The sequence below is a fragment of the Lissotriton vulgaris genome, chromosome 5 (assembly GCF_964263255.1).
Source record: "Lissotriton vulgaris chromosome 5, aLisVul1.2, whole genome shotgun sequence".
In the NCBI taxonomy this organism is placed as follows: domain Eukaryota; kingdom Metazoa; phylum Chordata; class Amphibia; order Caudata; family Salamandridae; genus Lissotriton; species Lissotriton vulgaris.
In genome coordinates, this window is record NC_141693.1 from 1,739,724,588 (window position 1) to 1,739,751,920 (window position 27,333).

At 47.2% G+C, this 27,333-nt stretch overlaps 1 protein-coding gene across 3 annotated transcripts in view; it reads left to right on the forward strand.

Annotated features, from left to right (window-relative positions):
- Window positions 1-27,333, forward strand: part of SPOP (speckle type BTB/POZ protein) — a 343,001-nt gene that overhangs the window by 280,348 nt on the left and 35,320 nt on the right. For all 3 annotated transcript variants that reach the window (XM_086923988.1, XM_086923990.1, XM_086923989.1), the window contains exon 9: window positions 2,247-2,369. In XM_086923988.1, the coding sequence (XP_086780114.1) occupies window positions 2,247-2,369 (123 nt within the window). The remainder of the gene's footprint in view (window positions 1-2,246; window positions 2,370-27,333) is intronic.

Genomic DNA, 27,333 nt, shown 5'->3' on the forward strand with positions numbered 1-27,333 from the left:
CTACTGTCCCACCAAATAAAGAAAGCAGATCCCAGGATTCTTGGGGTAGAAAAGTGTGTGGCACCTCTGCTTCCTTCTTGAAGGTGTCCAGTGCATATGCCCTTTTGGGACGCTGTGATAGGTCATTATGGGACTCCATTGAAAGGTTCAAAGACAAGATGTGTAAAGATCAACACGATTTTGAGGAAGTTCTCCAGGAAGGAGGCCTAGTAGCAAATCTAATGATTAGTGCCACAGCAGTCCCGCCAACTTCATACACAGGTACCAAAGATGGCAGATTAGGCTAGGAGCTTTTACGTGCCTATGTAACAGTATGTGCATAGAAACACAGAAGGATGCAAATGAGGCGTACAGTACCAGGCTCTGGGGTAAGTAAATATGCTTCTGCTACTAATTAATCTTCTTGGGGGATGGGGGTAGGCAGTGATCCTCACCAGGTCAGAGATTAGTAATGTGCTCATACAGACTTGTGATTACGTAGGCCTTATTGAGGAATTGGCCCGGAGTCCAGGTTCCCCTGATGGAGTGTTCGGCGCAGTATGCAGAAACTGGGGCTTGGAAAATATCCTATTGAGTAAGTAGCCCAGAACGCAGTCCATTGAAGGAGAATTCCAGCCAGGTTTCTACTGAGGGGGGAAGGCTAAGCTTCCCGTTGTTTGTCCCGATCCAGCTACTGATCCAGATCTTGGTGCGGGAAACTCCAGCTGGTATATCAGGAATTTCTTATTCACGTAAGAACCCATCTCCTATGCTACGTTCTCACAAGTTGGGTCTTAATTGATGGAAGCAAAGCCTGACCCTTGCCTTTGTACAAGTGACCATGAGGACCTGCATTCAACTAGGTGCTGTGATGTGGACATGACCAAAGCTTTGGCGTATAAGGGCATTTTTATTTGGGTGGGTGGCTTGCACAGTTCTTCAACCAAAGATCCCTTATTAAATTACTTGTGTAGTGTTTCACCTAACAAGCTGTCCCTCCTGCCAGCACTGTGACCTGATTTTCTTTTGTCTTGGCCTTAATTTGACATGCTGGGGAGATTTAATGTGGCATTCAAATGTAAATTTGACATGTTCTGTTTACCCATTGTCAACCAAAACTGCCTCATGCAGGCCAAGGAGGTTTAAAGACCCCTTCTATTTCAAAGCCATTGGCAGCTACTCCCTGCCCCTCAAGGGCAGGTATAGTCTTTGTGTCCAGGAATCCCCCAGCTCTCTTTGGTAGTGGCGATGGTGTGTTACCTGAACAGTAAGTCAGCCCTTGTGGACAAATGAGGGCCTGTGTTTGGATGCATGTGGCAAGAAGTCCCAAATCAGGTTTCGTCTCCGGCGTGAATTTTGTTACGTCTCCTTACTCCTGTATGCAGGAAAGTAAAAGTTCATGCTCAATTTTGGCAATGAGGCTGCGCTTCGGAACTTACTAATAATGTTAAGAGACCTCTAGTTTGGTCATGTCGCACTGATTATGGCTGGAGTTCTGGGATCTGAAGCCAAAGGCGTAGGTAAAAGTAATCAAATTCCCTTAGGGGGTGAAAATCTAGTTTGATAACTAGTTGGATAATGTGCTGCAAACGTCAAATCCCAGTGCAGTAGCTGCCAAATCTCTGTGCCATCTTGTATAATGGTATAGAGGCAACTTCTCCTTCTCTTGAAAATGTCAACGTTCCACCCTTGGGATTAGATTTTGGTCTAACTGTCGAACTATCTATCTTGGAATAGTTGATGTATACTCTCAACCTTTTGGATGAAGACCACCTCCACAGATTTGGGAGCATTGTGGCTATCTCTTCATTCAGTAGATCTCTCTCGGTCTCATAAGACATGCTGTTTGCATCCCTGCATATAAACCCACATTGCTCACTTGATTTTTCACATAAAGACACAACTATTGTCCAAGAAGTTCAATGCAGCTTGTTTTCTTGAAACTTGACCTTGCATATACTGTATCCCTTTTCAGCATTTTATGTCACTATCATATCGGGTTCCCATCCATTTTGGGAAGACAGGATAGCTAGAACTATATTGATTACAGTATTTCGTATCGCCTCACAGTCATTCTTCATATTTTTCTTGTGTCATTCTTCAACATTGCATGCCTGGAGAATATGCTGCAGGCACCTGTTCACTAACATCCTCTGAGTTTCTTAATAGTGATTTTATTTTAAAGTGACTGTATCTTGTTTTTCCTATTTTGCATTCTTGGTGAAGGAAAATATTTCCTGACATTTATATATTTTCCTCTGCTTAAGAATCGAGTGGAAATAAATGATGTGGAACCAGACGTGTTCAAGGAAATGATGTGCTTCATCTACACGGGGAAAGCATCGAACCTGGACAAGATGGCAGATGACTTATTAGCAGCTGCTGACAAAGTAAGTGTGAAGGGGAAGCAAAAGCCTTGTGTTGGCAGTGAATCCACACTGGGGCAACTTGTGGAAGTGAGAAAGTGCTGTTTGGTGTTTGATATGGGGAAAAGCTCTAGAGGTAGAAAGGCTGCTCTACAATCTTAGCTTTGAACAGATATGAAATGTGGGGGTCTGTTCTTTTGATTTAGACCATTCATATGGGGCCTCCGTCTCCCTAAACATCATAGGAGGGGTTCGATATACATTCTTAAAGCAGTGCATGTGCCCTTCCTTGCTTGGTGTATCTGGTGGGCTTTGCAGGTCTAACCTTCTGTTGTTGCACACCTTTGTTTCCAATGCTGATTTTCAAGATAATTAGTGAGCAGATACGATCTGACTAGAGCCACACACTGGTAAATAAAAATAACCATTAGTGTTTAGAGTAGTTTTTGTGCCTACTACTGCTTCTCATAGGGATCAGCGTGTAATATGTGAACGAATGGGTGTGAATACCATGCATAATGAAATTATATTTTTCTAGAGAAAGACTTGTGAATGAACAACATATGCTGGTTTAGCTGTTTCCACTTTGCTCAGCACATGTAGTTTGCTCTTCGTGCGAACTTCAGCATTGTAATTGTTTTTGCTCTTATCCTATAAATAATCCAGTTAGTCTGTCTCGTACATTTTTTTTAATTCATTTGGTTAGCCCTTCTGGAGGGTCACAGAGTAAGCAGGCTCTGATGTTTGTAATGTAGAGCTATAGATGCTCTGAGCTTTTTTTGATGCAATGTTATTGAGCAACACCATTACGTCTAACAAATGAATCACTGGTAATGTCTCCAGCAAGCCCCATCTTCTCCCTCCCTCCCTCCCTCAGCTTCTGTCAATTTCTCTTTTTTGCACATCAGACTGAGTTTCGACAAAATGCTGGTGTTTTTTTCCTCTTGATTAGACTATATTTTTTGGGGGGTTTGTTTAGTATTATTCCTTTATTGGGTCATTCCATACTTGTGTGCTTAGAATTACACCATACTGCCTCTGTGAGGGCTTCACATCACTTATCATTAAATCATTTGCATTGTGTTTCACCTAACATACAATCCCTCCTGCTGGCGCTGTGACCTGGTTTTCTGTTTTCCCCTTTATTTGACTTGCTTGGAAGATTTAATGTGAACTTGACTTTGGCATGTTATAAGTACCCATTGTCTCACACCCAGTACGCTCAGACACTGATACTTAGAACTCCAAGCGAAAAGCTTTTTTTTATTTTTTATTTTTTATTTTTTTTTATTTTTACAGAATGGGTTTTTAGGATTCGTACTTATGGTGCTTCTAAAGTGTACAGTGAGGGGCCGTATCTGATTAGATTGACCTACTTGAGTCTTTGTCCCAATGAACATGCAGCTGTTTGTGCGTCCCTAAGTCTCACTGTCGAGGGGCTATAAAACTGTTGATTTCCTCTTTTGTTTTTCTTTGATGGCTTATGAGTACAAACTGTTGGAGGATGTCATGGCACTCTGGCACTGAGAAACTACATTAAGTGGCAGGTGACACACCATCTTTGATACTGACTGTAATTTCTGAATAAAAAAACGTTAGTGTCCAACCTAAATAAATGACCCCTTGGACAGGAAAATCTTATCGGTGGAGAAGAGTTGCTGGGTCACCAGTCCACCACCACTGAATTGAGGGCCATTCCAACCATCATTAGATTGAATGAGTGATCATAATCTTCTTCAGATCAAGGCAACCCCCAGTCGCCAAAACAAGCATAAAAGCTTAACTTGGCTTTGAAAGACGCTCATTTCTCCACCTACTTAAACATTTTGCCAACTCTGTCTCGAAGCCAAATGTTCATAGAACTATTGAACCGCCAAACATAGTAGATGCCACAAATAAACACACATTGTTGGCTCCTTTTTTTAAATGTATTTCTAAAAGCAGTCCATCTAGTCAGTGACTCTGTGGCTCAGAGATATTCAGTCAGGAGCCATATGGTGCCACCTACCACTACATGCTGGAAAAGTAACTGGATCCAGTATAGCATCTGGAAATATTTCAAAGGTGGAGAAACTGGGCTTAGGTAAAGTATTCACCAGAAAGAGCGTTATCCAAGGTGACTAGTTGGTTCATCGGTGTTAGACTTGGCATCTTTTGGCGTGTTTCCCCTGAGTTTTTTGCTTTCTGACCTACTGGTTCGGACTCTGTTTGTGCTGGCTTAGTGTTTCTGCGCACTTTTCTCACTGCTAATCAGTGATAAAGTGCAAGTGATCCTGTGGTAAAATGTGTTATGGATTGGTGTTTCCATGATTGGCCTGTTTGATTTTTTTTTTTTGATAATCAACTTTATTCAGCATTTTAAACCAACATATAAAATTCATTGGCAGAATGTTTTATTTTGGAAATATCCTATTGTGGGCACTAGATACCATACCACAGCAAATAAACTAATGCCTTCTAAAAAACATACTGACGATGAAGAATGCACTAATTTCAGGACTATTAAAAAAACATCCCTTAATCTTGCTAAAGCGAACATCTGGGCAATAGTGCCAGTAATGAAATCAATTAAATCACTACAAGAGTACACTTTTTTGCATTTTGTCATATTTAGGTAAGAACAAGAAGTCATTGTTAAACTGGATGTCTAGAGAGAATGGGGATCTTTCTCTAACATGCACAGAAAGCAAACTAAAAAAATACAAAATATTCAAAAAGACGCTTCCAAGAATCGTAATTGGACCTATTATGCTTTTTCTCACCTCTCCAATGCCTGCTACTGCTACCCCCCTAGTATCGAAATATTCTACCAATCTGGTTCTAAAATGCAGCTTTGTTTTTTAGCGTGTGTTTCATTTTTCGGTACACTTATCGCTATTTGGCTTCTGCACATTTTCTGGCACAAATGGTTTATTCCTAGCAGGACAGAGGACTAGAATCAATGGACATGAAGGAACGATTTTAGTTCTTTTCATGCCCCTTATCTAGCGCACTGAACCTCTGCCTCTGGTAACAGATCTCTTCCAGATCTCTTCCACAGGCAGAAGCTTTATCAGCCGCAAGGTGTGAGATTCCCTTGGAGCAATGCCCAGTCATCGTTTTCCAGCACCACTCCAAAGCAACATGCTGACTGTATGGGTGAGACCTGATCGTCTTGGCTTACCTTTCCCTGTGCTTACGAGCTGGAATCTTCTTTTTTAACACTTTCCCAATAATACGAACACTCGAAGCTCTCGTAGTCTTCACAGAGTTTGCCGGTGAAACACTACTTTAAATTTCTCTCGACTTTCTTTCAACTACATTAAGGAAGCAGGCAGCTATTACAGCCGTGCAGCGCCACCTACACGTAGTCACGTTTGCGAGTACGGCCAATAAAGTGACACAATTTTTCTGTCTGTCTGCTGAAGGCAGTTTTTAGCGGCCAAATAGGTAAATTTCGCGGTCTAGATTGTTGATTTCGCGATTATTTCGCGCATCGCAAAATCGTGAAATTCTGTAGGGTCTGATTAGAGGACCGTGTATACATTCGGGGTCACGGCGGGAGCATGTTAAACCATTTCCCTCATATTTTATAGAACAGGTCAGGAGATCCCCGGGATTCGAATAGGGCCTCTTCCTTGGCCCTGCACCAGTCCACCCCTCTCCTCCATCCCCCTCACCGTGGGTGCAACAGGCCGTACCCAGTTTCCGGCTGTGTCTCGTTTATTCACGGCCACCGCCGTCCCCAACAGGCGTCTATCCAATCGGGAGCCATCTAGGCCATCAAAGATCCCCAGCAGCAGTTGCAGTGGGTCATGAGGGACCTCCCAGGCCAGAGCTTGTGAAAGCTCCACTTCCACTCCCCTCCAAAACCTCACAAGCCCCGGGCACATCCACACCATGTGGTAGAAGTGTGCCGGAGAATGCCCACATCTTGGGCAGTCCGGGGAGGGTCGCAAGCGGGCTCTGAAGAGCCTCTCTGGGGTGAGGAGGGACGTGTGTAGAAAGTATGTCCGCACCAGCCGCAGCTTGGATGATGTGGTTAGAGTGCGCGGGCCATCAAGGCATCTCTCCAGTCGGCCTCCTCCAGGGGTACCACCCATCCCTCCCACCGGGTACGTAGCTGGTCAAGGGACGAGGGACTATTATTTACCAGGGTCCGGTAAATTCGGGATTCCCCAGATCCCCCATCACTTGGGCTTCTAGTGGGCTAAACTCTGGAAGGGTGGTGGGCGTGGGGAGATGTGCATGAATGGCGTGGCGCTGTTGTAAATACCTGAAGTGTTGGGTATGGGGAAGGGCGTGGCGCTGTTGTAGGTCAGCAAAGGTTCGAACGTGGTCTCCCACCCAAACATCCCCAAGCACCGACACCCCGGAATCCGCCCAGGGACGCAACCTCTCTGAGCCAATTGCCGTGCCAGAGTGGCGTCTGTCGGGTAAGTTTGCGGTCCCATCCCGTGTGTCGTAGGGCGGCGCGCCAAGCCATCAAGACCGTCGTTGTAATTGGGGCCATGGTTTGTGGGACTGGGCAGCCATAGATGAGCGCTTGAAGCTGTGGGAAGTCAGTCTCTTCTAGTTCCACCCGATACGCTGGGTCGGACCAGCCGCCCGCATACCAGTCGTGGATGACTATCAATTTGCTGGCGAGGTAGTAGAGGTAAAGGTGAGTCACCCCTAGGCCACCATCAAAGGGGGGGATGCGGCAGTGTGCGAGTGATATCCGCGGTCGTCTGCCACCCCAGAGGAACCTGGAAAGGTTCCCGTCGAGCTCTCAGAACCAAGCACGGGAAAGGGGGATGGAAATATTTTGTAGAGTGTAGAGGAAGCGGGGGAGGACTATCATTTTAAACCATGCACTCCGCCTCAGGGGATTGAGGGGGAGGGATTGCCACTTCTTCAGGTCCGATCGCATTCGAGTGACCAGGGGCGTGATGTTTAGAGCCCACTCCAATTCCGGCAACAGGGACATCCATATCCCCAGGTATTTAATCGAGTGGCGTCTGAGGGGAATGGACGACTGCCAGTCAAAGCATTCCCGGGAGGGGTGCAGCGGGACCAGGGTGGACTTGGCCACGTTAAGTCGGAGGCCAGAGACTTTCTCGAAGTCGAGAAGGATTTGCAAACATTTAGGGCCCGAGGTCGCCGGGTCCGCCAAATACAGGAGCACGTCGTCGGCGTACAGGGCTATTTTGACTATGTGACTCTCAATCCAGGCCCACACCTGAACGAGGCTGTTATGCCAGATGAGCGTCGCCAGGGGCTCCATCGCTAGCGCGAACTGGAGTGGAGGAAGGGGACACCCCTGGCGCGTGCCTCTGCATATTGGGAAGGCCTCCGAAAGCAACCCATTGATAAACACCCGGGCCCTGGGGCTCACTTAGAGAATCCCTACATACCGGCGGAACCGTGGGCCAGAGCTCATCTCCTCCAACACATCTTGCAGATACGCCCAGCCCACCGTATCGAAGGCTTTCTCGAAGTCGAGAAAGAGGAGGGCCAGATATGGGGATAAGCGGGAGCAATGGGCTAGGGCCAGATGGAGGCGGCGGATACAGTGGCGGGTACCTCTGGCCGGCATAAAACCACACTGGTCCGGGAAGACCAGATCCTGCAAAAAGGGTTTTAGCCTTTGGGCAAGCATCGTAGCGAAGAGTTTGATCTCGGTGTTAATGAGGGAGATGGGAGGGAAGTCCGCACAGTTCACAGAGGGCAGATGGGTCTTAGGGATGACCACAATCGTGGCCAAGTCCGATTCTGGGGGGAAGGAGCCCTTCTCTATCACGTGCTAGAAGAGACTCAGCAGCTGGGGGGGCCAGAGTGTCCCGAAAAGCCGCATAGAACTCCTGTGGGAACCTGTCCGGCCCGGGTGTTCTGCCACGGTTCATAAGGGGGATGGCCTCCAGGACTTCGTCTTGGGTGAAGGGCTTCTCTAGAGCCTCCGCATCCTCTGGAGCCAGGGAGGGCAGACGAGCGCCGGCCCTGCTTAGGAGGGTAGTCAGAAGCGCGTCGGGGGGTGCACCGCATAGAGGCGAGTGTAGAAGTCGGCGAAGGCTCCGGCTATGGCCTCAGAGGTCACCTGGAGGGTTCCATTCGGTGCGCGGACCTCCGGAATAACGCAGTGGATCCTAGGGTAGGAGACCAAATTATGGAGGAGTTTACCGTTCTTGTCCCCTCAGCCGTAGATCAGCGCCACCGACGACCGCCACAGCTGCTGCGCCGCATCAAGCAAGACCTGGGGGAGCTCCTCCCGGACCATCTCCAATTGTCGGGTGGGGTCCTCACGACCGACTGCGAACTGTTCGGCCTCTAGCCGGGCAGCCTGGGACTCCAACTCCGCGAGCTGGGCCAGCCGGTCCGCACGTTTGGTGTGGACAAGCCCCCTTGCCAAACCACAAATCACCACTTTATCAGCCTCCCAGAGGGTCCCCGGCAAAGGAACCGAACCCTCATTGGCAGTGAAGTAGTGGGTCAGTTCCTGTCCTAGCTAGTCTACCAGCGCCGGATCATGTAGGAACCATGCATTAAGGCGCCATACCGCACGCGGTCCCCCTGGAGTGGAGCCAACAAGGAGGGATACGGGGGAGTGATCGGACAGTCCTGTCGGCAAGATAGTCGCTCCGGAGACCAAGTGGTAGTCCGTGGCCGGGAGCAGGAGGAAATCGATGCGGGAGTGGGTATGATGGGAGGCTGAGGTATGAGTGTATTGTGCCGTGCGAGGGTTCCAGACCCGCCAAATATCGCAGAGCCCCAAGGCCGAGGCCCAGCTCGACAGGGCCGCCGCAGAGGAGGTGCGGGACACTGAAGGGGGACCGGTCGTGTCTTGCCCCGGGTGCATCACTGCGTTGAAGTCGCCGCCAACGATTGTGAGGCCGAGTGGGAAGGCGGTGACGACCTGTGGGAGGCATCGAAGGGTCGGGGACAGGAGAGCGGGCGGGACGTAGAGGTTTAGGAAGTTTAAGGGACAACCCTCCACCATATCGCCACGTATCGTCCCTGTGGGTCAGTGTGAGCTTGAACAAGGGTGAAGGGGAGACCCTTCCAAAGCAGAATCGCCACCCCGCGGGACCCGCGCTGGAACCCGCGCTGGAACCGAGTGCCAGACCATCGCAAACCCGTATCTGCCCAGGGAGTTGCATTGTGTACCTAAAAGGTGGGTCTCCTGGAGAAGGAGCACGTCCGCCGAGTGGCGATGTGCCCCTCGAAGGACCGCACCGCGCTTGATACGGTCAAGGAGACCATTGACGTTCCAGGAGAGAACATGAAGTGGTCTAATCAGAGTGTGTGCCATTGGGGGATGGGGGGGGGGACATAGGAGACCATTGGGACAGCAGGGGGTGTGTCTCGGGGGGAGGACCTGTCACACCGCTCCAGAGCAAAAGGAAGTGTTCGAGACGGACCAGCAGGGCCCAGATGCCCCGGGTCCAAGCAGGGGGGGGGGGGGGGGGAGCGGCCGCCCGTGGCACGCTCCCGGAGGAGCCCGCAGGGACCCATGGTAGCCAGAAACAGCAGAGGACAGAAGGTGTGTGTCAGACAAGGATGTACCCACCACCAGACAGCAGTAGGAGGAGCTGCAACCACCTGCTCGCAAGCAGCAACAACTGAGGCTGAGGAGCGGCCGACCAACGCAAAACTTAAAAGCGGCCCCCGGCGACTCGGAACAGAAAACACATGGGAGACAACGGCCCACCACGGTACCCCCCAACTCCCCCATCCCACACTTCAAAACAGGAAGCATCTGTCGCCCTAAAGTATAAACACCCAAAAAAATATATACTCCCCGCTAGGGGATCGGCACTAAACTTAAACGGTTAGTTGGGTGCAGTAGTACTAGGTTAGAGTCAAACAAAGGACGACCCCCGTCCGTATTGCTGGATGAACGCCAACAGCCATGAATAGTGAAGGTTCAAGGAAATCGTATTACAGAGAGTTGCATCAGGTGCACAAGGGACAGAAGGATGTAGTATCAGAAGGGAGAGATAGTTTAGAATAGAGCATAGAAGGGAAGGAAGACATGAGTAGTTTGTAGTCCAGTTCCCGGAGGGAGTTCCCTCCAGGCAGTCCGCCCTCCGGGCGTCGGTTAAGGCCCGGGAGGCCATTCAAGGGCAGTCTGGCCAAGCGGGGTGGCCGCCATCAGCAGACATCCGCGCCTCAGCTCAGGCCATTGCATCTTGCGGGGAGTCCCGGATCACAGGGCTGCCGGACAAATCAGTCTGATCTGGACTTGCGTAGGCTCCTGCCCGAGTCCAAGGGCCCGCTAATCATAGCCGGATAGATGGAGACACTGTCATCGGGGGGACCCGGGGGCGGGGGTGACCGCCGCACCTCCTCGCCTGAGGGAGCCGGTCCGATGCCGCTGAGGCTTGGGTCTCTCGTGGGTACGGCGGATGTTGGGCCCTCAGGCTGGGGGTTGCCCCGGCCAGGCAGATGGGGACGCTCCTCCGTGAGCCAGGTCCAGGCGGCCTGCGGAGTGTCAAAGAAGGACTTGTCCTGGAATAGGACCTTGAGGCGGGCCGGGAACAGGATGCCATACCGCAGACCTAGCGCTCTGAGTTTTTGCTTGACTTCGTCATAGGACCTCCTCTGAGACTGGATCTTCCTGGAGTAATCCAGGAATATCATTATTTTAAAGTTCTGGAAGAGCAGGCGGCCCAAGTCTCTGGCCGCTCCCAAGATGGTGTCGTATTCGCGGAAGTTGAAGATGCGGAAGATGAAGGGTCGGGCCGGGCCTCCAGGGGGTGGCTTGGGCACCAGGGATCGGTGGGATCTCTCTATGGCGAACCAGGGGGAGAGTTTTTCCCGCAGGCATCCAGGATCGGATCCAGGTTTCCAGGAAGTCGGCCACAGGGCCCGTCTCCACCCCCTCCGGAAAGCCTAGGTTGTTCCTGCGTGCCTGGTTTTCTGCGTCTTACGCCCTATGGTGGAGATCTGACGTCAGCGTCTGAAGACGGGCCACTTGAGTCTTGAGGGAGGTCAGGTCGTTCTCCGCTGTTGAGATACGGGACTCTGCTTCAGTAATACACGCTGTGGCGTTTCAAAGGTCTTGTCGAATGAGAGCCACATCCACTCTTACTTCCCCGATTTGAGGGAGGAGCTAATCGCCTGAAGGATTTTAGACAAGTCCCCTCCCTCAGCTCAGGGGCAGCGGGGCAGATCAGAGCTCCGGCAGCACGGCCTCCGGATCCGGGTTTCCCCCACTTGCCCTGTACGCCGCCCAAACCCCAGATGACGAGCGGCGATGGTGCAGTGGTCAGAGATCCTCTTCTGGGGTCCCAATCCTGTGACGGGTAGCAGCAGTGGGCAGGGTACTGCGCGGGTACCATGGCGCAGGCCCGGGAGGCCCGGAGGTAGATGGCAGCCAGTGCACCGCGGAAGGCAGTCCGGCGCTCCCGGGCTGGGGGGGTCTCGTCCAGTCCTCCAGGGGATGGAGGGGCAACCCGTGTATAGGCGAGAGGGTCTAGCGCTGCGTGGGAGGTGCAAGGGCGCCCGGTCTCCCAGCCCGGCCAGCAGTCCGCGAGCAAGACCCTCAGGGGGCACCACCCTCCTCCCCACCCCCTCCTCACCTTAGCTCCAGTCACTCCAGGTCCTTGGCAGGGGTCCCAAGATGCCGTCCCTGGCAGGTCAGCGGGGCAGGTCCTCTGGAAGCACACGGGATTTATGGGGGTCAGGCAGGGCGGCCTCAGGAGGTGGGCACAGATGAAAGTCTGTGTGGGCCCCCAAGCTTCCCGCCGTCAGCGCCCTGGTCCCGCGTGGAGGCTTGAGACCGCAGGGGTGCCTTTTTCGCCGCCTCGGCCCCGGGCAGCAGCAGATCCCAGAACGGGGTCCAGGCGGGATGTCCTCAGGGTGCAGCCACGGGCCCGCAGCGATCCGCCCAGCCCATCCGGCCCGCAGGCGCAACGTGGAAGATGGTCCGGGATTGCCAACACCACCAGCGCCGTGCACAGGCCTCAAGTCCGGCTCCCGGTAAGGCGGGGAGGGTCCTAAATCACCGGTGGGCCCCTCCTCTTGAGCGGCATGCCCGCCTCAGCCCCAGCCACCAGTCAGCCGCTAGGACAGGACTGGAAGGGTCCGCGGCAGGGGCCAAGGAGCAGAGCACTTCGGGGGGGTCGCCCGCAGATACAGCCGCTCGGGTGGTCCCCCGCAGGGCCCACATATGCCGCCCAGCCCCGGGGCCCGCGTGGCGCCTCCAAACCAGGAGGAAGGCGCGGGGCCAGAGCAGGATAGCGTGTCAGGCGGAGGCTGGGGAGTTGTGCCCCGCCTGGCGGGGCCAGAGAGGTCACAGGGCCGCCAGGGAAGGCCCGCCGCAGTACGGAGAGCCAGGCTGCCTCGGCGATTAGCAGGGGGCCGCCATCTTGTCAGCCTCGCGGCCAGGAGGAGTCAGGTCTGTTCAGGCGCCAGCGGACCCCCGAGGAACCCCAAACCACGCCGGGGGGGTGCCCAGCTACCAGGAGTGGCAGGTATGATGGTCGATGGAAGCTGCTGCGGGCAGATGTAGGGCGGATGGGGGGTCCAGAGCACTCTTAGAGTGTGACCGCCATCTTGATGCCCTAAGCCACGCCCGGCCTGTTTGATTTATGTGTCAAGTGAAGTGCACTGCGTGTGCCAGGGCCTGTGAATCAAATGCCGTTGGTGGGCTGCTGCACGGATTGTGCCACCCACACGAACTGCCCGTAAAAGGTAACTCAGACCGCTATTGTGAAGTCTGCGCGCAGTTTGTAACTGCCATGTCGACTTGGCCAGTGCACTCACCTTCCCTTTTCTTACATGTCAGCCCAAGGTACCCCTGTGGGCCGGATGTAGGACGTTACAACAAGTTCTTTTACAACGCGTGCCGTTATTACGCAACTTTTACAACGCAAGTCGTTACGACGACTTGCGTTGAGGGGTGCAGGATAGTAAATATTTTAATTTACTATTCCAACTCCAGTCCCCGTGGATAGTAGGGAAGGAGTTGGATAGTAAATTAAACTATTTACTATCCTGGAGCGCCCCCCCAGCGCAAGTTGTTGTAACGACTTGCGTTGTACAAGTTGCGTGGTAACAGTACCGCATTGTAAAACCTTCGCTGTAAAGGTTGTTCCCCCTGTGGGCCGGGTGCTGTGTATGTGAAAGGTAGGACATGCCCTGGTGGGTGGGTGTAGTGTGAACTGTAGCAAATTTACTTTCGGGGAATTTGATAGGAAAATAAAATGTAGTAAGCCTGAACTGTGAAAGTGAAGGTGATTTTTACATTCTGTGTTTGAAAATACCATTTTTAGAAAGTCGGTATTTTCTTGCTCAGTCATCCCGTGTGCCTCTGCTGGAATGTGGATTGCCTGTCTTGGTTTTGGATGACCGAAGGCTGGGAGCAGGAGTGGCTCCAGATAGTCTAGGTGGGTCAGGAAAAGGCTGAATAGACCTGGACTGCAATTTGGGAAGAGAGAGGAGATTTCCTTGCACCTCAAAGGGTCTGGTCTGCTTCTGACCATGCCGCCTCCACCTCCTGCCAGGAAGTCACACCAGAGAAAGCAGAACTAGTTCTGGCTGGGCACAGACACAATCTGCCTAAGAGATCAAATGATTTTTGGATATAAATATTGGGGCCCAGAGCCCTGACTTTTAGAACTCTTTTGGATCAAGAAGACTGCCAAGAAAAGAAGCTAGAGAAGCTGTGAGGAGGAACTACCACTTTGCTGTGTGCTTTGCTGTGATGCCCTGCAGTGGCTGCTTCTTAGGAAGGACTGGACTGAACTTTCTACAATTTACTTTTGTGAGTTTCTCCAAGGGCTTGAGGTAGAGCTTGCCCCCTGATCAAGAAGTCTCGGGAACAGCAAAGAGTTCAAGCTCGTCTGCCCTCAACACTGGGGACTGTGTGTTTTGTGCTGCAACAGAGGAAAAAGCAACCGATGCTGTCTACGACGCTGCAGCTGACTCCGTGTCCTGAAGGCACTGCCACACCGTGACCTTGGTCTCACCGAAGACGCCAGCTGACGCACCGCGATCTGTGGGCACCGCACTCTGCCTCGCTTCACGACGAGGCCTTGATATCCCTGTCGATGCCGTTCCACACTGAAATCTACGCCGCTGCTTTCACAGTGGTACGAGGGCACCGCTCGTAAAGTTACACAACACACCCCACTCATGCCGCACCGCAGCCTTGGCCTACCGGCACCGGCACTTTTGACGCCAGTTCGTCAGCCGACGACAGCGCTTCAGCCACGACCACACCTCTGCTTGCACCATGACCTACCAGCACCGCCTTCCTCTCGCACCGCGACCCTGGTCTCACCGACTACGCCATCTGACGCAGTCACCGAGCCGCTGCTTACACCGCTACCTGAGAGTGCTGCACTTCGCACTGCAGCACCCGACGCCTGCCGACGCCAGCGCTCCTGACTTCAACAGAGGGGAGTTCGACCTGCAACACGTGTGTGACTTCAAGGGCCCGACGACTCCTGCACCGACCTCCAGAACCGACACCTGCGGACGCCGTGCTTTCGGAAGCTCAATGAGAGGTCTCCAGTGCCCTGCATTTCTAAACGGTCTTCCCAACACCGTAGCTGTCCTGCGACGCCGCCGTCAGCCAGAACTGTTCGGATTTGTTTGCTTACGACGCCGTGATAGCCCCGGACTGCGTTATCGACCTCAAGAAACTATTTTTCAAGGATATTTAGATAATTGAAGATTTTTAAGTACGGTATTGTGTATTTTTATCGTTTTTGGTCTTGTCATAAATATATACAAATATTTTTCTAAACTAGTGTGGTGTCCTTTTGTAGTGCTTACACCGTATTACTGTTGGTTATGTACAAATGCTTTACACACTGCCTTTAAGATAAGCTTGACTGCACGTGCCAAGCTACCAAGGGGGTGAGCAGGGGTTATTTTAGGAGTGTAACTCCCTTATGCTCACTAGAGTGGTGGGTTCTGCCGAACTTTGGCACATGCCCTGGGCCTAGACAAACAAAAATTCCCATTTCTAACAATCGGCTAACATTGGTTGTATCAAAAGGAAATGTTCATCCACATTTCATTTTAGGGCAAGATTTTAAAATATCAGTTAGGTGATGGTGTCCATCAATCCACATCTGGGTAGTAGGATTGCAGTTCATAGCTGTTTTATGCTGCTGTAATCGCAGATAGGCATGCTTAATTGCTGTCCTCAGTGGACAGCTGGTTGTTCAGTTTTGGTGACCTTTAGCACCAAGTTTTCAATAACTTTGGAAGCATACCGGGGGGGGGGGGTGTATTTTGAGAAAAGCATATGCAGTATACCATGGACAATGCTATCTACTAGAAATGGCGGTTTTTGGAGGGGGATACAAATGTTTGATTAAGTCATAGTGTTGTAAAAATTGATGCTTGGTATCTTGAATAACAGCCAGGAAACATCACACATATTGGAGAGATTGGAGTGTCATGAGATTCCTCTAGTTTAGTGCTTCCCAAACGTTTTAGAACCACAATTACATTGATAGACTTTCACAACCCACCTAGCTTTAATGGACATGAGGCTGGCAATTTAATAAAAGTGTAATTAAAGCACATAATCATTTAACAGCACATTTTCCTTTGAAGTGACCACCAAATTAGCACAGACAAACCGTTTTACTGATAAAACGCTATTATTGCACAAATGATAATGTGTGAAAATTGGGTTTTAGCGTGTATCATTTGTGCATCACCAGGTTAAGTGTCATGATTTGTTTTGATACTAATAAAATAGTAATATAATACTAATAAATTCTGATACTAATAAAATCTTTAATTCCATCACACTTCAGAATTACAAAAATTGTTCTTCATTTTTGTTTTTCTAAATTCATGTACATATATTTACATTTTTGTCGTATGTTACAAAAAAATTACACCCTGTGGATTCCTTTTACATCTCTGCTTCCCAGAAAGTGTCCCATATTTCACTTAACTTTTCTTTCTCTGAATGCAATAAGAGGAGTTTGTAAACTACAATCCCAATTTTGAAAAAATAACAATTGCTACATTTTAAAAGCGTCTTCAACTTGGAGACAGACTAAAGATGATTTGATTTATTGCGGTCAAGGAGAGGCACATGTTAGTTTGTCATTAGGGCACCAGTTCACGGTTTGTGCCAATCTTTTTTTCCCATTGATTGTTCAGTAATTCCAATGTAAGTTGATGGCTACTTGACTGATTGGGTAGACAAAATAATTTGTATTCAGTCATGGTTTGTACGATGAAAAATATAACTGAGACAATGAATGCATTTTCTTGAAGTAACACCCAAGATCCTCCTATTTATTCTGGAGCAGAGGGGAATGTAGCCACATTCAATTGATTTAGCGGGAAGGGCAGACTTGAAATGGTATTCATTATAGCCCAAGAAATGTATCTTAATCTAAAGCTATGATGATTACTGTTGCAAATTTGATCATTGGGAACACTCAAGGAGTATTCTCAATATTTTTCAAATTCTTCTGAAAACGTGGCAAGTGCTGATCATTGGTAAATAAGGTTGTCTTCTGCATAAACCAGGCCCTGATGAAAGGGAAATATTGGTAGCAGATTGTATTGATGTGAGCAGCATTAGTATGTGGCATCATGCGGCTCCATATCAGAACTTTCCTGCCCCGGATGAGATGTTGGTGCCACGCCTGCATGCTGGCATCAGTTCCTTTCTTACTGCATCTTCTGACAAATATGGAGCTCTCTTGGATCCAGTCAACTTGATAGAATTTCTTCTTCTTTCAAACATATTGCAGTGTGCAAGGGGAATATCCCCACCTAAAATTACAAGGAGCAATCTCTTTAAGGAGTGTCACGAGAAATGTCAGTGATGAACACCTACAATGTCCATATCTGGTGTCTCAGCTTCAGTAAGAGTCTGCGTCATGTGACCGATCAGCAAGAATGAACTGAAAGGCCATCCGCAACCATGAAGCAAAACGTGTTGTCACAGAACAACTACGTAAATTGAAAAAGGCCTCGAGTTACCACTGGCAGATTCATCTCCGGAGCCTAATAAGCATCTTGACCTGAACAAGAGACTGGTTCCCTCCTCGAGCTTGATTCACTGACTCTGGCACTAGCACAATATCTGATGCTACCTCCAGCACCAGCCCAAGTCTTGATGCCGACTTCACAGATGCCAGAAGCAGAGCAGATAGTTCCTTCAGACTCCTCATCTACAATTCGTGATACCTGTAACTTCTGCCCATTTGCATATATCCTCTGATTCAGCTGTCCCTTCAGGGAGGATTTCGTATCGAAACAGCATGGCCAGGTCCTCCATTGAGCCTGCATAATCTACACCTTCATTTGTGGAGATTGAACGGCATCGGTTGATGGTCTTTGATCTTCCATACGAAATCGTTGATGTTGTCCTGGTAGTGAGATGTCCATCCACAAAACTGCATAGAGGTCGCTGGGAGCGGTTGTTTGTTTGTTGTTAATCCTTTGACATTCAACCTGCACATGCAAAGTTGCCTGGCATCCTACTGTTTTGTCTTTCCTTAGCCCAGCAAGGTCTGTGGCAACTGTTACTCGTTATCTTTTGGACTTTTTACATTTGTCAGATCAGCCACTGATTCTCAGATCTCCTGTGGGATTAATTTCCTAAAGGTACTGATCTACATTCCGTCAACACCTTTATTGATGCTGCAGTGAGACCTTAATTTTGTTCTCACCTGTCCTACATGCACTCCCTTTGAACCGATGCTCTCTACGTATGTTGACGATTAAAAACAGTGCACCATCCTTATTACCTCTGGCGTGCAAGTGAGCGAAATCCAAGCCTTGTCCATACAACAGCCATATAAATCCTTCTTTCTGGACAAACTGCATGTGTCTTCTGTAATTCCTTCTTAGGTAGATACTCAATCTAACCGCAGATTCCTCACTGACTCACCCATCTTTCCTGCTCTGTGGTAATAAGATTCTGATCTAGAGATTAGGACACTGCCTTATTCTGATTTCTATGTATTTAAAAGGCACAGCATTATATGGGGGAGACTGGAGAAGTCTGGCTGAACCAACAAAGGGGGGGGGGGAGGGGTGGCTAAGGCCTCACTATGTTCGGGGACGTAGGGACACCTATGGTCCTCTTCTCCACGGCCCAGGGTTGACGGGTCCAGAGGTGTCTTAAGCGTAGGGTTTTCTTACGGGGCAGTCACGGTATAAGAGGGCCCGGCGTGCAGAGGCTCCGGGCGATGTCTGGGAGTTCACTAGAGGTGTCACCACACTGGATTCAGTCTCTGGAGGGCTGGGGGACCACACTGACACCGTTGGCCCAGACTTGGAGCGGCGAGTGCCGTGCTGTTTTCAGGAGTATGGTTTCTGTGATCGCAAAGTCCTTCCAGGGGTCGTTGGATGCCTTCAGAATGCATGGAGGCCGGCCCACTGCTTCTTGGGAGGTCTTGGTTCCTGGGTGAAGTGCTGGCAGGTCTCCCCTACTTTTGGGACTCAGCAGCTGCAGGACAGTCTACTTTTGGTGCAATTGGCGAAGCCAGCAGGCAGACCGGCAGGGTTGACGTCTAGTCAGTCGCTGGATCTTCTGTTCTTGCAGGGTGCAACTTTTTTATTAGTGTTTCAGGGTGACAGGATCTGTTCTTCTGGTGCCAGGGGCTCCCTTAAGGACTGAATTTGGCGACACTACCCCACCTATATGACCACTTCCTGTGGAAAGCAGGCATAACCCTGTCCCAGAATTCCTAGGTATGCCATCACAAAGATGGCTATATCTGAAAAGTTGTGTCCACCTCAGTTTAGCCCACCTTAGGGGTAGTACTAGCCTGTGGGTGGCACACCTACCTGACTAGCTAATTTTCCCACCTGTCCAGGTGCGATAGAGCTCTGGACAAAGAGGGTTGGCTTCCTTTTCTGTGAGGAGAGTCAAATTAGCATTTGAAAGGCGGCAGCTCTTTGGAACCTGCTGGCCTAGGAAGGCTAATCAGCAGGTCATCTTGTTGGAATGGGTGTGACACCCTCTTCCTGGACAAGCCTGTGTTCTGGGTCTTCTGAGAGCAAAACGCTCTCACCCTAGGAGGTCAGAACCATGTTTCAAGTGGCAGGCTGGCCGAAACCAGTCAGCGAGTGCACCAGAGTCTGGTAGGTTTTTAGAGGACACCTCTAAGGTGCCCTCAGTGCGCATGTATTGGTAAATCCAACACTGGAGTCCGTGTGGGTTTATCAATATGAGATGTTTGATACCAAACATCCATATTTTCACTTAAATCGTGTAGCTGGGGAACTCGTTTTCATCATTGTCCAGCACCTGTTCTAACATGGCTTCCCTGTCTACTTGCACTAGCAGTAATGGAACTGACCTGCACGGGCTTATCTGCTCATGCAGATATGACTTCACATATAATACCAAGCCCCCCTACCTTAAGGCTGCAAGGCCTGTTGTATGGGCGACTTACAAGTACTACATGCAGTGTTAGGGAGCCTAACACACATGGATGTGTCTCATGTCATGTTTTCAGGTTGGTCTGCACCAAACCACGCAGCCTGCGATCACAGCCCTGCATGAGCTTGGTGAAGGGGCCCCTTAGGGTGGCACCCTTTTTGCTACAGCCCTTGGGGGCCCTCTTTAGTACCTCAGGCCCTAGGTACCAGGGGTACCATTTGCTAGGAACTTATAGCGGGTACCAAAGGTATTGCCAATTGGGGGAGCAATTGTACAGTTGTGGGAAAGAGATCTGGCACTGGGGACCGGTTAGCAGGGACCCAGTGCACTTGGACCCACTGCACTTCCAGTCGAAATCATATCATGTACCGGGCAAAAAGTGGGGGTGACCGTGCCAAAAAGGAGTACTTTCCTACATGTCTGTACTACAGGACAGTAGCCAGAAAGGTCCATAATTGCCCAAAAAGTCTTTTTAGTACTGGTGTTAACCCACGGACGACGTTTCCACAGTAGCCTGAAGAGCATGTTCCAAAGAACCAACTTGGTAGTGCTAGCCTAATCAGCAAAAGTAGAGTGCTGGGGTGCCAGATGTTTAGCCTCAGACAAAGAGTCTGATGCCATAGATCCTGGAGGGGGGGAAGCATCCATCCAATCTGGTGCGGGCACCTCATCATTAAGGTTCCCAATTTTCTGTTTTTACTGAGTTTTACAGATAAATACAGAGAAAACAATGTGTTGCCTGTCTGGATTTATGTTTAAAAGTGGAATAATACTTAAAATTGGGCTCCTTGGGATTGACTTGCAGTTCTGTCTTTCGTGAGTTCCAGGCCAACAGCTAAGCAGCTAGAGATCATGGAGAGTTACAAAACAGGATGAGATTTACTTAAATACAGGCATGTGTTAACGCATAGATGAAGTGTAATGGTAATATTTACCTGCGGGTATAATGTTTTGTTCTATTTGGCTGCTTAATTTGCTAAAACTTGACAGGCATCAAAGTATGAGTGTGTTCAGCAGTTCAATAAATGTGCAAATGTACCATTTTACAACTCCCATTTATTTTCAAAACACAATAAATATTGATAAATACCAATAAGATGGGCAAAAAAATAAGTATGGAAAAATACAGACGGAAATGTTAAATGAATGCCATAAAACCGGGAACCCTACTCTTAATTTAGGCTCACGGTTTTCTGTTTTTACTGATTGTTACAGATAAAAACAGCAAGGAAACCATTTCTTTCCTTTCTTTGTTTATTTATTTTTTTAAGTGAAAAAAACCCAGAAAATTGAACTTGATATGAGTGAATTTCCATGCTGTCTTTCATTAATTCCAAACCAACAACTGAGAAGATAGCCTAGAGAGTTAAAAAAAATAGGATGAGATTTCCCTAAATCTAAGCATATCTTAACATATATTTTAGGAATGCTGATATTTACTTGTGGGTGTTATTTTGTTATATGTGGCTGCTTAATTTGCTGAAAAATGTCCGATATTAAAGAATGAGTGCATATTCATCAGTTAAATATATGTTGAAATATACCATTTTATGCTTTTATTTAGTCTCTAAACTATATTTATGAGCGAGACCTTAAAATCAAATGATCGCATGTGATACTATGGTTTTGTGCAATGGTCTATTTGCCCACAGGGGCAGGATTAGATGCACATGTTGCTGGTGACATTTATGCATCAATAATCACCAAGGTTTGACGTAATACATTGAAAAGCTTATTTTGGAGTTTTCGACAATATTATGATATTATCATTTAAGATATGCAATTGTAAAATACTAAAATGTTATACGAACGTTTTGTGCATTTTGGACTATGTCTGAGAGGACTCTAAATAAGGTACAATTGACTAAGCAATCATGACAGCGATGTTATTACAGGCTGAAGATGGCCGACGACTTTTGCATTAGAATCACGTGGTGTAAAACTTAGTCACCTTTTCACTTTCTAGGTTTCTAAAACTGACGAATTTGGAATCCCACGAGTGTCCGGACTTCTTTCTTGAATATCTCTCCAAACTTCTGTCCCGGTCAAGGGAAAGAACGGTCGCACTCACGGGGTCAGTTCAAAGATTTATGATTTTGTTAGTCGAGCAAAATCACCCAGAACGCGTTTCGGCGTTGACGCCTTCTTCCCGCTGTGACAAAAGTACAAAATAAATAAACGCCATTTTATTTACAATTCTCCTCGGCGTTTCCGGTACATTCATTGCTATAGAAAGCGGACTTGGCCGTAATTTCATTTAAACGGGCGCCATGATAGAACATGTAGGTATTTACAATATTACTCGAAGTATCGTTTATAAATCTAAACGAATTCGGTTACCACATAGATGTAATTTATCTACATTATTGAGCCTAAAGTAGCTTTTTAAATAAAAAAATCGGACTTTGCCGTCGATATTCATTACGCTTGTCGTCATTGTTATTCAAGTGGTTTCCTTATGTAATTATACTTGCTTCGAGTATCAACAATGATTTCATCTCAAAATTAATAATATTTCTATCCATTTCCTACAACATTGAGCCGTGTACCGGCATAATTCACTATATCGTTCACATCAAGACTGCGCCCTTTCTTCTGAATTAATACATTCAAATAGTATTACTCGTAGTCTCAGAGATGAGTTCAAATGCATGTCAACCAGAATTATTACTTTCAAATAACCACCAAAATTACATATACTCCTGACACCATCCAATTCATATACATTTCAATGTTCTATCCTCTAGTCTAAATCAATGGAAAGTTCCTCCTCTGTGTTAAGACCAAAGGGTATTATGGTTCGTAGATCAATAATATAGCGTGATTCAAGTCTGCGTAATTTCAACTCGCGGTTACCCCCTCGTTCATCAACTGGAATTTGATCAATACAATAACATTTAAGTAAACTCCTGTCACTATTGTGATACTGACTGCAGTGTCTCGCTACTGGGTATGAATTATCCTTGTTTTCAATTGCCCTAGCATGTTCCAAAATTCAGCGTTTAGTTGTATAAATCGTACTGCCTATGTAGCTTTTCTGGCATGGACATACTAGGCAGTACACGCAACATGGATTATTGCATTCTAGAAATTTGCTTGTTTTGTTTACCTCATTCTTGCCTCGTATTTTATAAGTTAAGACTTTAGAGCTATTTCTACAAGCCTTGCATTTAGAACAAGGAAAGAACCCAGTTATGGTACTGATTCTAGGCACAAAAGGAATAGGTGCATAGTGACTTTTAAACAGTGAGTCTTTCAGGGACCTACCTTGTTTGAAAGTAATTTGAGGGTATTTAGGCAGGGTCCTCCCTATCACCGAATCTGACTTCAAAATATGCCTGTTACGACATAGAAATGTTCTTAATACTCCCACCACCCCTGAAAAGGTAGTAATGAATCTGCAGGATTCTTCCCCTTCGTCCATCTTTTTCTCTTTATCCTTCAGTAGACAGCTCCTAGGAATCCTATCTACTTTATTCAGCGTTTTCATTAGCAGCTCAGAATTATATCCTCGCACCTTGAAGCTTTCAATGGATTCCAGCGCGGCAACCTGGAAGTCTTCATTGGTGGTGCTGTTCCTTTTAATGCGTAGTAGCTCACCATACGGTATACTATCTTTTAAATTCTTCTGATGGCTACTTGAGGCTTCTAAAATAGAGTTGCCTGCAGGCTCTTTTCTAAAGAGTGCTGTGCAAATCTTTCCTTCGCTAATAAACACTCTAAGATCTAAGGAGACTTCTTGTTTACTCATATGACCACTGAATTGGAGATTCAGAGTATTTTTGTTTAATTCACAGATATAATTTTCAGCTTCGTGTTGAGGCCCTTTCCATAAGATGAACAAATCGTCGATATATCTGTTTCAGGATACTATACAGCTAACCCACCTGCTATATTTGTCCCCCCAGGCCACCTGCTTCTCCCACCAACCCACGAATAAATTTGCATAGCTGGGGGCGAAGCAGGTGCCCATAGCAGTCCCCCTTATCTGTCGATAATGTTGTTTGTCAAAGAGGAAAATATTGTTTTTCAATCAAAATTCAGCAAATTCTATAAGCATTTCATTGTGTTCTGAACTTTGCAGTGATCGTTCTTTGAGAAAATAGCGTATAGCTTGCAGGCCTTTATCATGTTCAATAACTGTATATAAGCTCGTAATATCCAGTACAATCATTATCATGTCCTGTTCCCATGAAATGCCCATTGTATTTTTAATGAAATGGGTAGTGTCTAGAGTATATGATGGCAAAGTCTTAACTAAATCTGATATAAAATAGTCGACAAATTGGGACATAGCTTCAGTCAGGCAGCCAATAGAAGAAACGATTGGCCACCCAGGTGGTCTTTTAGGGTCCTTATGAATCTTTGGCAAGTGATAAAAAGTTACCATCAGAGGGTATGGACACGTTAATAATTTATGTTCGTTGTCATTAATCATATTTCTATCATCCCATTTCTGGATCAAATCATGATACAGTTGAATACTAGTAACATATTCCTCTTTAGAAATTTTTTGGTAACATTGCGTGTCCAGAAGTTGACGCATGTTAATTGTAAAATTGTCGGGTCATCAAAACTATATTCCCCCTTTGTCGGAGGGTTTACATATTATGTCTGGATCACTCTGTAATTTCTGCAATGCTTGTTGTTGTCCCTTTGTCAGATTATATTTAAGGTCAGATGTTAGTATCATTCTCGTTGTTAACAGATCTTGTTTTACTGCTTCTTCGAAAACAAAAAGGAGTCATTGGCATGTAAGTTGACTTAGGTTTAAATTTAGTACTTACAGATCTCTGATTGATGACAAAGCTCCTCACTTCTGAAATATTTAGGGATGCTTCTTGTGAGCTTGTTGGTTCTAGACTAGCAAGTACTTGGAGTGTCCGAAGATCCTCCCCCGTTAATGTATTCATACTAGATGTTGTTCGTTCCTCATGAGGAAGCGCAGATGTTTGGATTGTGTGTTGTTGTTGTCCTCTCATTTTAAAGAATTTCTTCAATTTCAATTATCGTGTGAAGAGATCGAGGTCTATACAGGTTTGTGTATACTCCATCCTTTTTACGGGGCAAAAAGTCAGTCCTCTCTTTAAGATCAGTTCTTCATCTTTACTTAGTTTCTTTGTGGTTAAGTTCACGATGGTCAAATCTTGAGTAGGTTCTACGTTTTTCAAGCCCCTTTTGGCTCCCCGTCTGGCCTGCTATTCCTTGTTGTTGGCCTGAAGCAGCCGCCTCTTCGCGTCTTCCTGCGGCCTGGCGTCTTTGTTCAGGGGGTTTGCCCCTCCCCCTCGTTGTCGAGAGTTTCGCATTAGTTGGAACTCCTCGAAAAAACGCCCCTTGGCAGCTAGGCCATACTCTGCAGCTCCTGTCAGTTCATCTCCTGATAGTTCAGTATCAGTGCTTACAGCTGATTCAGACGTGTCTCTCACACTTGCTGATGCTTGTGATTCTGCACTCCTCAGTGCTCGTCGCGGGGATTCGAATTTTCGAGCAGATGTCAATATCCTCCCTTGCTCGTAGTCCCTGGCATCCCGATTGAATTTCGTGTGTTTTCTTAGTTTTATATATAGAACGATCCCGGCTGGAAAAAGGCCGTCCGTTTGGGGCGGGCCGAGCATGGGTTGCCGGCAACCTCACAATCACCTTCCTCCTTGATATAGGAAAAAATGCTCAGACGCCCCGATGTGGTGCAAAAATAGATTTAATTGCTCCAAAAACACGTTTCAGCTTTCGCCTTGATCACGCTCTTGACATTTACATTTCATTCCAGCCATTTAAACAGTGAAAAGAAAACAGGGAAAGAGGACTACTGAATGAAGCTAGCTTCTCAGTAGAATACTGTGGCAGCCATCTTAACATGTATCCAATACATTATTCATACAATATACAGACTCCGGTGAGTCAAATTTCAAAACCTACAATTTTACCCGTTAATTATGAATAACTATCCATACATTGATGTCTCCCAAGCATATTGCCCAAGTGGGCATTTTGACACATTCCTGTACAAAATAACACAATATTTCACATATATATGTGGATAATGTCCTTGTCTCGCCCCAGTGGGCGGATAATTACTTCGTTCACTTCTAATATGCTCAAGAAGTTGGCTGCAGAAATTTCAACAAAAATAGTCCCATATCCCCGAAACAATAAAATCAATTAAAATTTAGTTAAAAAGGAAAGCCCGGCTTTAACAGTATCAAGTTATAAACATCTACAACCATTAATTTTGTAAATGAACGGCCAAATCTTCACTTGAATTGAAACATTTCGGTGTCAGTATTTCAAAGTTAATGATGTATTTTGACTCGAGTTTTCTCCATGTCAATTCGCGATTACCTCCCCTCATGTTCTCCGGTACAGCATCGATCACCACCATTCTAAACAACTTTTCATTCAGTAGATGGTGATCAAAAAAGTGTCTAGCCAACAGGGTACTGTCTGTTGTTATGCCTTAAAGGCTCTAACATGTTCCAACACTCCTTTTTTTGGCACGATGTACACACACACAAACACACTACGCATCCCGCAGCAATGGTAACAACATTGGATAACACCGAAGATGCACCCTCCACAGATAACTGTACACATACATGTCAGATAGTCTGCACCAATTGTGTAGCAAGGCATATGTCTAGTGCACACTCAAAGAGCACAGAGACCGCTAAACACAGGCTGTACTATCTGAAACCACACGGGCTGGAAAGACCAAGGCCAGTTGCCGTTCACTTCGAGTAACAAAGAGAATTCAAAGTACTGCACCACACGTTCACGGCACACAGGGACGTGTGGCAATTCCATCACTATTTGGGCTTGTTGTGGAACATCCATTTGCGGAGCAACAAAAATAGAACCAAAAACGCAATCCACAAGAATAATACCTGTGGAATGCCTCCAAAAACGCTTGGAAACAGTGTGTATAAAAGATGGAATCACTGCAAGTGAAGTCTGAAATGCAGCACCAAATCCAGACCTGATCACCAGCTTTGTTTGATGCTTTAAAAATGTGGTGCACAAGTTCACCAAAAGGTAATGGTAAATTAGTGTGCAACAATGATTGTACTTCAGAGGAAGACCAGTAACTTGGAGATCAAAGGTTTCTCTGACAGATGTTAGAATAGCTGCCAAGGTTTCCGATTGCTGTGTGACATTTTCATAATTTTAGTATAATTGTGAGTGACATTTCAATGACTTAGTGACACTTTCTCCCAAGCAAAATCAAGCAATGAAGAAGAGGGAAACCTGCTATGGCTGAATAAAGAAGATTTAACACAGTCTCACAAACCCTGGTACCAGAATAAAAGTAAAATTAGGCAATTAAAATGTTGCCCACATTTTCAAGTAAGGGCAGTTTTGACTTGGCAAAGACAAAATGTATAGTGCTTTGTAATGCATGGGAGACTGCATGCAATTAAGCTTGTTGCATGTAATGTATGTGGTATTATCAGTGAAATCGATAGTAAAATATGGTGCCACAAACAGCCAAATAAAATAAGCCCACACACGGACCTGTTCACATGATACCTTTTTGGCAAAGCACTGGCAGCTAGCTGCTTGTCAAGAAAAACAGCTTATGGGGTACCACAGACCCTCAAATAGGCCAAACATATTAACTAACCATCTTACCTGGCTGTCAGATCTTCTTTC